At 54.0% G+C, this 13,094-nt stretch overlaps 1 protein-coding gene across 1 annotated transcript; it reads left to right on the forward strand.

The window, feature by feature from the left end:
* The first annotated feature begins 1,457 nt into the window (after window positions 1-1,457).
* On the forward strand, window positions 1,458-9,358 carry TENT5B (terminal nucleotidyltransferase 5B). Its single transcript, XM_023219334.2, has 2 exons — window positions 1,458-1,897; window positions 7,442-9,358. The coding sequence occupies exons 1-2, from the start codon at window positions 1,634-1,636 to the stop codon at window positions 8,453-8,455; spliced, it is 1,278 nt and encodes a 425-aa protein (XP_023075102.1). The 5' UTR covers window positions 1,458-1,633; the 3' UTR covers window positions 8,456-9,358.
* The last annotated feature ends 3,736 nt before the right edge of the window (window positions 9,359-13,094 follow it).

Below are 13,094 nucleotides of genomic sequence, written 5' to 3' on the forward strand. Positions count from 1 at the left end.
CATATATTTTTTAAAATTATATTTTGTCGGCCGGGCGCGGTGGCTCAAGCCTGTAATCCCAGCACTTTGGGAGGCTGAGACGGGTGGATCACGAGGTCAGGAGTTCGAGACCATCCTGGCTAACACGGTGAAACCCTGTCTCTACTAAAAAATACAAAAAGCTAGCCGGGCGAGGTGGCGGGCGCCTGTAGTCCCCGCTACTCAGGAGGCTGAGGCAGGAGAATGGCGTAAACCCGGGAGGCGGAGCTTGCAGTGAGCTGAGATCCGGCCACTGCACTCCAGCCCGGGCGACAGAGCGAGACTCCGTCTCAAAAAAAAAAAAAAAAAAATTATATTTTGTCTAGACCTGCAGAAAAACATGTAAACACATTATTCATTCTCTAGCCACAGAAAGGTGCTGGGTTTGGGTAGGTACAGTGGAAAAAACATGCACCACAGATTCTATAGCCCTGGTTCAGGACCAGGGCCTGACTAGTTTGCTGTGTGACAGTGGGGTAATCACAAACCCTCTCTGAGCAGACCTCTCCTTCCCTAAATCGGCTATGCTGTACATCAACTCTCATCATGCTGTGGTTTGCAAGGCCAATCAACAGAGTGCCTTAGAAAGCCTTTACCTTAGGGCCCGGCGCGGTGGCTCAAACCTATAATCCCAGCACTTTGGGAGGTAGAGGTGGGTGAAGCACAAGGTCAGGAGTTCGAGACCAGCCTGGCCAACATGGTGAAACCCCCGTGTCTACTAAAAACACAAAAAAGTTGGTGGCGCATGCCTGTAATCCCAGCTAATCGAGAGGCTGAGGCAGGAGAATTGCTTGAACCCGGGAGGCGCAGGTTACAGTAAGCCGAGATCGCGCCACTACACTCCAGCCTGGGTGACTCAGTGAGACTCCGTCTCAAAAAAAACAAAAAAAGCCTTTACCTTGGTATGCACAGAGTTTATTATTATACCTTTCCTAGGCTCTGGAAAACTGCCAAAGCATGAGCAGTGCTGTGCAGAGTTGATCACGTGGCGCAATCTCTTTGGGCTTCTGAAAATAGTAGGTGACCAGGAGGACAAGACTAGGTGACTTCTCAATTTCTCTCAGCGCTAAAAAACAAAAAACAGAACCTGGAATTTCTCAGTGGTCTGACTCTGCTACAAACTCCGCAGGTCACTTCCCTCCCTCCTGACCCTGCGGAGGCGGGGTGGGCGCTGTCCCTTTAAGTCCAGGCCCGGGCCAATCACAGTGAACAAAAGTTCTTCAAGGACCAAAGGAGGGAATTCAGCCTGAGAGGGAGGGCGGGGAAGGGGCGTGCCCTCTAGCCAATCGGAATCTCCCTAGAGAACAGTGCAAAGCTCTGCAGACCACTGTCCGGAGCGTCAAGAGGCGGGGCGGCTCTCGCTGTGTGGCAGCGGCCCGGGCCAATGGGCATGTCGCCCGCGGCCTATAAGAGTCCGCTGGGCCTCGGGCTGCAGGCGCTAGGGTCGGTAAGTCGTCGCCGTCCGAGGTGTGCCCTGGCATTGTCTCGCCGTTGCTGCTGCCCCGTCTCTGCCTCCGTGCCCCCCCCGCCTTGGCCCCTGCCCAGCGGCTCTCCCTGTCCTCCTCCCCTTAACCACCCCCACGGTTTTTGCCGTCGGGGCTCGGGAGCCGGGCGAATGATGCCGTCGGAAAGCGGAGCTGAGCGCCAGGACCGGGCAGCTGTTCAGGTGGGAACGGCTGCGGCCACGGCGGTGGCCACGGCAGCCCCGGCAGGCGGCGGCCCCGACCCAGAGGCCTTGTCGGCCTCCCCCGGACGGCACCTGAGCGGGCTGAGCTGGCCACAGGTGAAGCGACTGGACGCTCTCCTGAGCGAGCCGATTCCCATTCACGGGCGCGGCAACTTCCCCACGCTGAGTGTGCAGCCCCGGCAGATCGTGCAGGTGAGAGGACGCGGGGCGGGGTATGTGGGGGAATCCCTTCTGAGGCTTTCGTGGCTGGAAGGCATTTGTAGTCTGTTTGACTTTCTAGACAGCTAGGGAAACTGAGGAACGGAGACATGGCTGTAACAATTGCACAGCATTATGAATGGTAGATCAGACCTCCCCTTCCCCTGCATCTACTAATCCTTCCCCACCTGGCTTTTCCATCTCGACTCCTAGAGAACCCTGATTCCCCACGGATCACTCACCCAGGGCCTGGCTGGGAGAGGGGAGGAGGATGTCCAGGGCACTGGGGAAAGAATTTGTCCCTTCCTGCAAGGACAAAAGACGCCAGGCAGCCCTGGGTGGGTAAGTGTGCATGCTTGAGTCCAAAATAGCTTTTCCTTCCCTATCTGGGCATCCCTGGACCTCACCCTCCTTTTCTCTCTGGAGGTTCTAGGAGCAGACTCTGCTCTTGTGCTCCTACAGCCCTCTGCTGGAGAAACCGCCCCTTCCCCCTCCACCCCGTGGAAAAGCCACGAAAACTTGTCAGGGACTCCCTGTCTCTCAGCTGGGGTTGTGGCCCAAGATTTATTAAGCCGAAGGTCAGACCTGATACCCCACCCCCAAGGGCAACATTAAGTGACCAATTTAGGTGTTTCTTCTCCTTCCCAAGACTGGAAATTAAGGCCAACCCGGGCCTCAGGCCCCACGTCCGCTCTCTCCTGAGGAAAGGGAGAAAAGAATTCTGACAGCCCCTCCCTCCTCCAACTCTTCCCTTTATCTGAACCTCAACGACCCCAAGACTGCTTTTTCATCTGTACAGCCCAGACGCTGTCATGTTCTGAAATACCAGACTGTGGTAATTATTGTACCCATTTTATAGCTGGGTCAGTTTGCCACCCAAGATTACTTCATGAGGTGAAAATCAAACCTGGGGAATCTTGGGTCTTCCCAGGAGCAGATTACAGTAGGTTCAATGTTTTCCCACCCCTTCCCGGGCTCCCAAGGTCAACTTCTAGGTGTTAGGGAGGGTCCTCTGATAAAACAAACCAAGAAGCCCAGCAAGGACTCCTGTGCGTTCCTGCCAGCTGATGGTTTCCTTTGGATGAAGCGGGCCCTTCCCCTGCCTCCTACTACCTGGGCTTCCCACAGAGGGGGAGGGGTGCCTCCTGGGGGATTACCTCCCCCACCCTCCCAAGGAACTAGGAACTGGAGGGGGTGGGGGCAGATTCTCCTGGGCTGACTCACAGGCGGCCCAGTGGAGTTCGCCGAGGCATTCCTCGGCTGCTCGCTGTCACCTGGGTGATTAGGAAACCAGTTGAGGCTTTTCTCCCCAGGACAGTCAAGTCATTCCTGGGGCCCCAGCTGCTGCACCTCCAGGACTGTGGCCCCAGGCATGGCAGGGAGGGGAAGGTGGAGCTCAGTATGGCAGCCCCCCTCTGCAAGAACAAGGGGTACCCTGGAAGGAGGGGAAGTCCTTGCCCTGTCAGTATGGCTCAGATTGCCTCTTTTGGTGTCTGCTCTGTGCCAAGCCCTGTTTAGGAAACCAAGGGCACAGATATGACTGGGACTCAGCCTCCATCCCTTCAGGTGCTCCTAGCCAGATGGGGGAGATTCCAGGTCAATAGAAGCTAACTTTACAATGCAATGGTGGTGCCATGTCCTTGTAAACCCGAGTCAGAGATAGCACAGAACAGGGAGCTGTCAGCGACAGTGAGGAAGGGCGGCAGAGACTTCAGAGCTGGGCTGGGAAGTTGGACTTCTGGATTCAGGCCCTGGACTCTTTGTTGTCAATTCTCTTTGCTGGGCTCAGTGTCCCCATCTGTTCAACTGGGATGGATGGATGAGGCTGCTGCTCTCCAACACCCTCTCTGGTTCCAGACTCCAAAGGGGCCAGGTGCCTTCGCCTGACCTGTACAGCTGCCTCCACAGGAAAGAAAGTTTCTTGGAAGGAATCCACAGCTGGCAGCTTCTAAAGCTATTGGGATGTGTGCAGGGTTGGCAGCAGGGGAGAGGGGGAGGGTGGTGGTGGTTGTTGCCTTGGGGCTTTTCACTGCTACTGAGTTGTCCTATGGCTCAAAAATTGGAAGCTTTCTCCCTCTCCACCCCTACAAAGCTTTGCCTGTAGTGGCGATCCAAGTGTAGAGATGCTGTTCTTGCTTGTACCTGTGCTAAAGGGACCCACCCTACCGTAAGGAGGCTTCCCAGAGCTACAGGCAGGGAGGCCTTTTATTGGTTGTGTAACCTTGGATAAGTCCTTTGCCTTCTCTGGGCCCAGAGGATTGAACTAGACAATCTGATCTCTCCAGCTGCAGCCAGAGGGCCTGCATCAGGCGGCACAGCATGTGAGTTTTGTAAGCCTGCTGGCTGACAGCATCTGTCAGTCTCCCTGCAGGTCTCAGCAGCAGCCTGGAGCAGAGTGGTTGTGGGGAGGGCCTTGGCATGGGAGAAAGGAGGGTGCAGCCATTGCCCCCTCCATGGCTGGAAAGTCTGATTCAGGAGGCACCAAGCTGCCCTGCAGTACTTGGGTGTGGTGGTATCTGGTGACTGCCTGCCAAACTGGCTGTAGTCACACCTGGGAAGGAGACAACAGCGACTGGCTGGCTGACACAGCTGGCCCCATGGCCCTGACGCAGGGGATTTAACGAGTACTGCTACCTACTCACTAGGCCGGATGCCAAGCCCTGGGGTGGGCACCGGCCTGGGAGCAGGAGCTGGCACTGAGTAAGGCTCAGTCAGCCCTAATGGGATCTGAGGAAGGGGCTGGTCTTCTCTGCAGGTTTGGTTGGGTCCTTCGACCAAGGTCTTTGGCCCATGCAGGCACAGCTGCCAGCTGACAGTGTGTGGGTTAGAAGTCCCACAGGCTGGACTGCAGCGACTGGCCTTGTCTGGCCAAGGCATCTCCCAACCCCATCTTCCTGTTCCCCAACTACTCTGGCTCTGGGCTTCAGTACCTTGAGGGTTGCCTTTGCTTTGAAATTTAGAAAGAGAAGGTGGATTCGAATTAGTCCCTGTTCCTTCTGAACCCTGGGACTGTAATGTGGTAGAAACAGGATAGGCTTTGGAGTCAGCCATACCTGGGTTTGAAGGCATCTCCACGTGATCTTGTGCAGGTGGCATCACTCCTGTGAGCTTCAGTTTCCCAGGAGACCTGTCCTGGGCTGGGCACAGTGTCTCATGCCTGTAATCCCAGCACTTTGGGAGGCCGAAGCAGAAGAATAGCTTGAGTCCAGGAGTTCAAGACCAGCCTGGGCAATCTGGCAGAGTCCCATCACTGCAAACAATAAAAAATTGCTGGGTATGGTGGCATACACCTGTAGTCCCACCTACTTGGGAGGCTGAAGTGGAAGGATTGCTTGAGCCCAGGAGGCAGAGGTTGCAGTGAGCTGAGATCGTGCCACTGCATTCACTGCATTCCAGCCTGGACTACAAAATCAGGACTTTCTCAAAAAAAAAAAAAAAAAAAAAAGGATGGAGGAAAGGAAGGTAGAGAAGGGTTTGGTTGGAAAGGCAGAAAAAAAAATTCCATATTAAAAACAAATAAAAAGACTTGGCCTGGCACGGTAGCTCATGCCTGTAATCCTAGTACTTTGGGAGGCTGAGGCAGGTAGATCACCTGAGGTCAGGAGTTCAAGACCAGCCTGGCCAACAAGGTGAAACCCTATCTCTACTAAAAATACAAAAGTTATCTGAGCGTGGTGATGGGCACCTGTAATCCCAGCTACTCGGGAGGCTGAGGGAGAAGAATCACTTGAACCTGGGAGGCAGAGGTTGCAGTGAGCTGACCACTGCACTCCAGCCTGGATGACAGAGAGAGACTCCGTCCCCCCAAAAAAAAAACGAACGAAAGACCTGTCCCCATAGGTTCTGGCAACAAGGTCCAGTGCTCGGCACTCATTAGGTGCCTGGCCTCCTTCCGCCACCCTCTGTGTTCCTGATGGCCAGCTGCTTATGCCCCATTCTCCGTGTTCCTTATGGCCAGTTGTTTACCCCCCATTGCCATGACAATATCTTCCCCTGGTAAAGGTGCTCCTCCCGGAAGTCTTCCTGGAGGGCGCCGCCCGCCTCGGATTGCCCCACCACAGCTTGCCTTCTCAGCACTTAGGTGCCTTCTTTGTAGTAATTCCCTGGGAGGCAAGGAGAACAGCCTGGTCTGGAGCTGGGTGCTGACTTGGCAGCAAAGCAGGGTTGCAGAATCACTCAGAACAGGAATGCTGCCTAGTCACTTTCAGGGCAACTTTGGGTTACTGAGAAAACTGAATGTCCCCAACCCCCAGCTTCACTCTTCTCCCTACCTGGTACCTCAGGGGAGGGACCACTTATAGGTTTATCTGTCCTGTGCCATCAGGCCTGGGGGCTGTCTGAGGGCTGAGAGTTTTCACTGACCCTTAGCTGTTTCACCACCGTAAGCCTCAGTTTCCTCATCTGAGAGCAAAAAATGTATATAATATTTGCCTCACTGGGTCCTTGTAAGTATGAATTAGGATGAGTGCATTGTAGTCAAAAGGACATACATGAACTTGAGAATCCAACTAACCTGGGTTCTGGTCTCAGCCTGACCGCTCTATGACCTTGACTTGTTTCTTAACCTTTCTGTGCCTGAGGTCCTCCATCTATCAATCAAAATAATACTCAAATGTAGGATTATTGGGAGTGTTAATGTGGACATGAATGTGAAATGCTAACCATATTCCCAACATGTTTGAGCAGTTAGCGCAGTGCCTGGCACAGAACTGTTTTACTAGCAGTTTGAGAGGTAGAATAGCATGGTTAAGACTTGGACTGCTGAGCGCAGTGGCTCACGCCTATAATCCCAGCACTTTGGGAGGCGGAGGCGGGTGGATCACGAGGTCAGGAGTTCAAGACCAGCCTGGCCAAGATGGTGAAACCCCATCTCTACTAAAACTACAAAAATTAGCCAGGCACAGTGGCAGGCGCCTGTAATCCCAACTACTCGGGAGGCTGAGGCAGAAGAATCACTTGAACTCGGGGGATGGAGGTTGCAGTGAGCCGAGATCACGCCACTGCACTCCAGCCTTGGCGGCAAAGTGAGACTCCGTCTCAAAAAAAAAATAAAAAGATTTTGGACTCTGAGTTTTATTCCCAGCTCTGCATTCACCAGCTGTTTGCCTTTGAGCTAGTTACTTGACCCCTCTGTACTTCCATTTTTGCCTCTGTAAAGTGGGAATGATAGTATCCACCTCACTGTAAAGTGGGAATGATAAGTGACCTGCTGTTTAGTAAATTCTATGCTATTCTTCCTGGTCATTCCTGACCAGGAATGGGTCATTCTGTGCTATTATCATTGCTATTCTTCCTGGTCATTCCTCCAGATGGTCCATTCTCAGATTAGGCTTAGAGAGTTAAATGACTTCCCACGTTCCAAAAAAATAAAATAAAAAGTTAGATGATTTTCCAAAAGCATAACAGCTGGTTAGGGGCCAACAGTGGTTGACTTAGGGGTCAACAGTGGTTGACGTTACTGGGATAAGTACATGGAAGTCCTTGGTGGACCCCTGGGGCCCGCTCCTGACACCTCTCCTTCCTGCTCTCCCCTCGAAGGTGGTCCGTAGCAGCCTGGAGGAGCAGGGCCTGCACGTGCACAGTGTGCGGCTGCATGGTTCCGCTGCCAGCCACGTGCTGCACCCTGAGAGTGGCCTGGGCTACAAGGATCTGGACCTGGTGTTCCGGGTGGACCTGTGCAGTGAGGCATCCTTCCAGCTGACCAAGGCAGTGGTGCTGGCCTGCCTGCTAGACTTCCTGCCGGCAGGTGTGAGCCGGGCTAAGATCACGCCACTGACACTCAAGGAGGCATACGTGCAGAAGCTGGTGAAAGTGTGCACAGACTCGGACCGCTGGAGTCTCATCTCACTGTCCAACAAGAGCGGCAAGAACGTGGAGCTCAAGTTTGTGGACTCGGTGAGACGCCAGTTTGAATTCAGCATAGACTCCTTCCAGATCATCCTGGACTCCCTGTTGCTCTTTGGCCAGTGCTCGTCCACTCCCATGTCTGAGGCCTTCCACCCGACAGTCACAGGTGAAAGCCTGTATGGGGACTTCGCCGAGGCCCTGGAGCACCTGCGGCACCGTGTCATCGCCACTCGCAGTCCCGAGGAGATCCGAGGGGGTGGCCTCCTCAAGTACTGCCACCTCCTGGTGCGGGGCTTCCGGCCCCGGCCCAGCACCGATGTGCGCGCCCTGCAGCGCTACATGTGCTCCCGCTTCTTCATCGACTTTCCAGACCTGGTGGAGCAGCGACGCACCCTAGAGCGCTACCTGGAGGCCCACTTTGGTGGGGCTGACGCAGCCCGCCGTTACGCCTGCCTGGTGACACTGCACCGGGTGGTCAACGAGAGCACCGTGTGCCTCATGAACCACGAGCGCCGCCAGACGCTAGACCTCATTGCCGCACTGGCGCTGCAGGCACTGGCTGAGCAGGGCCCGGCTGCCGCTGCCGCCCTGGCCTGGCGCCCTCCAGGCACCGACGGGGTTGTGCCAGCCACTGTCAATTACTACGTGACCCCTGTGCAGCCTCTCCTGGCTCGTGCCTATCCCACCTGGCTGCCTTGTAACTGACTCAGACCCTGGCCAGAAGGGAAGGGACTGGGCCTCACGGGGTGGAGTGGGGCCTCCAAGAGTGTGTGGAGGACATGACCAGAGACGCAGCCTGTGCCAGGTGGCCCAGCACTGCAGGGTTGGGCCTTCGATTGAACAGACTGGACTTCCCCGAGCACGAGGCCCCTGTGGCTCTCAGCAGGAGGACCCTTTGGTTATTGCATCACACTTTTGGACCCACATAACGGTGGGGAGCAGGAGCCATTTGTCTTGGAAGTCAATTGCCTTCAGGGGACAAAACAAATTTGGGGTGGTAGCCTTAATGCACAGCACCTCGGATTGATTCCCATGGCCTAAGAGGGTCTTTTTGACTGGGGCCAGCCTGTGGTGATCCCAGCAGCTTTGGAGGGCCTGCAGCCCACACACTGACTGATCTACGGTATGTTACGGGGACTTGTCACTTTGGTCAGGCTGGGCCACTACAGGGCCTGATGGTCCAACTTGGGTAATCACTGGGAGGAGGGAAACTGAGGCCTGAGGCAGATACATGGGTTTGGGGAGGGCTGGATTTAGCCCGGTTCTCTGAAATACATACCCCAAGCTGTGAAGCCTTCCTCTTGAGGGGTTGAGGTGGGCAGTATACAGGAGCCAAGCAGCCCAGGGTGGGTCACAGCCCAGGCCCCTTCCAGTGCCACTCCTTTCCCCCTTGTTGCAAGGAGCCCTCCTGCCTGGGAGCTTGTTCTTTGGAGGGTGCTAAGCCTGAATTTGCCACAGTCAAGTCCATGTTCGCACCCCACTGGCTTGGTTACAGGGCTCTCACGTGGGGGAGGGGAGCCATACTCCCACCCCCTTGGCATTTCCCTGGATTTGTTGCTGTTTTGCACTCTTAACACCTGCCTTATAATAAAAACTGTCTGCACTGAACCTTAGTGCCATGCTGTTTCTGGGGAAATAAGGACCTTCTGTAGCTATAGGGGCTGCAGCTGCCTCCCCTAGTTGGAGTCGGGCTTGTACTGTGGAAGGGAGCGTTTGTGGGGAGCAGGGTTTGAAGCCTGGCCTATGGGGCAGGAGGACTGCCCCTCCTCCCAACCCCAGCCCCAGCCCGACCAGCTGTATATTGAAAGCTGCTGTCTACATGTGTGACCTGCACCTGCATGTTGCCTTCGCAGGTCTAGGACTCTTGTTAAGGAATAAATATTTTTATGTTTTCTACCTGGAATCCAAATAGCTCTGGGCCTAGATTCAGACTCTGGTGCTCAGGGGTACTTGAACCTAGCTCTGTCTACCCAACCTCTTCCAAGGGAGCAGCTAGAGAACAGGCTGGGTGAATGTGGACTGGAGGCCCCTGCAGTAAAGGTGGCTGAGACTGGGGAACTGCTAGGGTCCCCCCTAAGCCTCAGTCCAGGTAGGTCCTCCACTTGGGAGAGGCTCCCTCAGTCCTCCAGCTCCTTCCCTTGCCCCAAGCACTGATGGGTGTGCTCTGGCTCGCTCTAATCAGATCCCCTGGATGGGGAGAGTCTCCCCTTCCCAAACCCAGATGGTGCCATGCCAGGCTGTCCAGGAGTGTCAACCACAAGCTCCTAGCATGCTGCGCCCTCAGGGCATCAGCCAGTCAATCATGGGCCTGGACGCTGCCCGCTGTTTGCCCAGCCTCTTTGATCCAGGGATTGCAAAGCCCTTAACATATTCAGCCACATTAGGGGCCTCTGAAGTGGTGACTTTGATGGTTCCAGCCAGGGTGGAAAAACAATGCTGCAGAGGAAGGCCCCAGGTCACCAGGGTGAGTCCAGCCAACTCACCTGCTCCGAGTCCCTTCTGCTGTTGAGCTCAAAATGGCTGGAAAGTGAGCAGAAAGGCTTTCTTGGCTTGGTGACTAAAACCAGCTCCCATCCCCATCCCAGCTGTGACCACCCAACTATGGTCATGGGAAGGACTAAGTTTGTCCCACTTCCTGAGTTGGCCATTTCAGCCTTGGCATGAGAGGCTTCCAGACTTACCTTTTTGGGCTGGGGGGTGGAGTTCACCTGGATGTGCTTGTGTTAAGGGCTGAAAAAGCCAGAAACCTGTGTGGTACATGTGTGTATACATTACATTCAGCCACCATGTGCCAGACACCATTCTGGGTGCTGGGAATACATCAGCAAATAAAAGAAAAAAATCCCTGTCCTTGTGAAGATTACATTCTAACGGAGTAGACAAAAAATAAACTGAACCGTATGGTCTTACATGATCAGTGATATGTAAAAATATAACAGGATAAGGGACTGGAAATGCTCGGGTTTGCAAATTGAAAAATAAGTCAGGGGCCAGGTGCAGTGACTCATGCCTGTAATCTCAGCAGTTTGGGAGGCTGAGGTGGGCAGATCACCCGAGGTCAGGAGTTTGAGATCAGCCTGGCCAACATGGTGAAACCCCATCTCTACTAAAAATACAAAAATTAGCTGGGTATGGTGGTGTGTACCTGTAATTCCAGCTGCTCAGGAGGCTGAGGCAGGAGAATCGCTTGAACCTGGGAGGCGGAGGTTGCAGTGAGCTGAGATCATACCACTGCACTCCAGCCTGGACAAAAGAGCAAGATACCATCTCAAAAAAAAAAGAAGTCAGGGTGCAACTCATTGAAAGGTGACATTTGATTGAACAAAGACATAAAGGTGGTTGGAGGTGAGCATGAAGATATTTAGAGAAAGAGCATTCCGGGCAGAGAGCTTGCCTGTGAATGTGCACGTGCTCTGGCACATGCGCCTGAGGGTGTCTGGCTGGCCTCATCCAGCTGCTGGTACTGCACACACGCACGGGTGTGAGGCAGTGGGGACATGTGAGACAGGTGTCCACAGTAGCAGCCACCATTCCTGGTGGGCTTCACTCCAGCAGGCACTATGCTGAGGTCTTCCCAATCATGATCTCCCATATCATCCTTGCAACAACTCCACAAGGGGAAAGAAAGCATTCTTTCCATTTGGCAGACACAGAAACTGAGGCCAGAGAGGTCAAAGAGGTTTGTCTGGATCCAGAGCCATTGCTGTTAACTTCTGTTCCATCCTGCTCCTGCACTGTGATTTCACAGGATTGTGACAGTTGTCTCCTGTACATATGTGACAGCAGGGCATAATTTGACATCACTGTGACATTTATCATTTTATATGTGACTATGGCACAGTGTAGCAGTATGGCAAGACGTACGTTTCTTTTTTTTTTTTTTTTTTTTTTGAGACAGAGTCTTGCTCTGTCACCCAGGAGGCTGGAGTGCAGTGGCGCGATCTCGGCTCACTGCAACTTCCGCCTCCCGGGTTCAAGCCATTCTCCTGCCTTAGCCTCGTGAGTAGCTGGGATTATAGGTGCCCGCCACCACGCCCAGCTAACTTTTGTATTTCTACTAGAGATGGGATTTCACCATGTTGGTCAGGCTGGTCTCGAACTCCTGACCTCGTGATCTGCCCACTTCAGCCTCCCAAAGTGCTGGAATTACGGGCGTGAGCCATCGCACATGGCCAACATGTACGTTTTCTTGGTATACATGTGACACTAATTATGGCTTGTGATGACTATCCAGGGCTCATGATGGCAGCAGCATGCCTGCGGTTATGTTTGGGAGTGGTGCAGTGTTTCTGGGTGTGAGAAAAACACCAACTCAGTGGCTGACATGGTTCCTCCTGTGGACAATTCCTGCGGCTACCTAAGACACCAGGACAGGCAGGAATCAGGAACTGGGACTCAGAGCCAGCAAGGCAAAGGCTGAGAGGGGAAAGCCCTGTCCTTTACCTTCCAACCTCACCGTGCTCTCCAAGCAACAGTCCACCCACCCACTCAGACCCGAGGGTGATGGGAGCTCCAGATGGGGAAGGAGCTGATGGGGAAGGAGCACTGCTGTGGACTTTGACGAACAAGGCATAGCCTCAGACAGTTACATGATATGCTGCCCTTCCGCTTTCACTTGCCAAACTTCTGCTCTGTGCCCTGGGGGCTGGCATCTGTGGACTGCGTCAATGGCTCCCTTGTTCCCCAGCTTCCTGTTGGGTTGCCAATGACACATCCCAGCGTCTTAAGGAGACTTAGGGGAGGAGTAGATGTTTATTCTCTTTGTTCCCTCTCTACCAGGCTGCCATGGTTGCCCACATCCCTCAACCAAAGGTCACTGTTCCTGTCAGGAGCCCTACTCCACACAGTGACCTCTCCTCACCCTCAGACTGAAGAGTTGCAAAGGCTTCTCACTGTTGCTGGCCCCAGAGAGCTGCACCATCCCTTCTTACTTTTTTTTTTCGGCAGGGGGAATAGCACTCGCCCAGGCTGGCGTACAGTGACACGATCTTGGCTCACTGCAACCTCCGCCTCCCAGGTTCAAGCGATTCTCATGCCTCAGCCTCCCAAGGAGCTTGGACTACAGGTGCACACAACGACGCCTGGCTAATTTTTGTATTTTTAATAGGACAGAGTTTCGCCATGTTGGCCATGCTGGTCTCAAACTCCTGACCTCAGGTGATCTGCCCGCCTCAGCCTCACAAAGTGCTGGAATTGCAAGTGTGAGCCACCAAACCCAGCCCCTTGTTAGTTTCTTAAGCCCAGCCTACGCCTTTGGAAATAGTCTCGTTTTATTTCTTGAGATAGGGTCTTGCTCTGTTGCCCAAGCTGGAGCACAGTTGTACGATCATAGCTTAGTGCAGCC

The sequence above is a fragment of the Piliocolobus tephrosceles genome, chromosome 1 (genome assembly GCF_002776525.5).
Source record: "Piliocolobus tephrosceles isolate RC106 chromosome 1, ASM277652v3, whole genome shotgun sequence".
Classification (NCBI taxonomy): Eukaryota; Metazoa; Chordata; class Mammalia; order Primates; family Cercopithecidae; genus Piliocolobus; species Piliocolobus tephrosceles.

Coding starts and splice junctions, on each gene's coding strand:
- TENT5B (XM_023219334.2), top strand. CDS start 1,634: ATGATGCCGTCGGAAAGCGGAGCTGAGCGCCAGGACCGGGCAGCTGTT. Junction 1,898..7,441: donor AGCCCCGGCAGATCGTGCAG/GTGAGAGGACGC, acceptor CTCCCCTCGAAG/GTGGTCCGTAGCAGCCTGGA.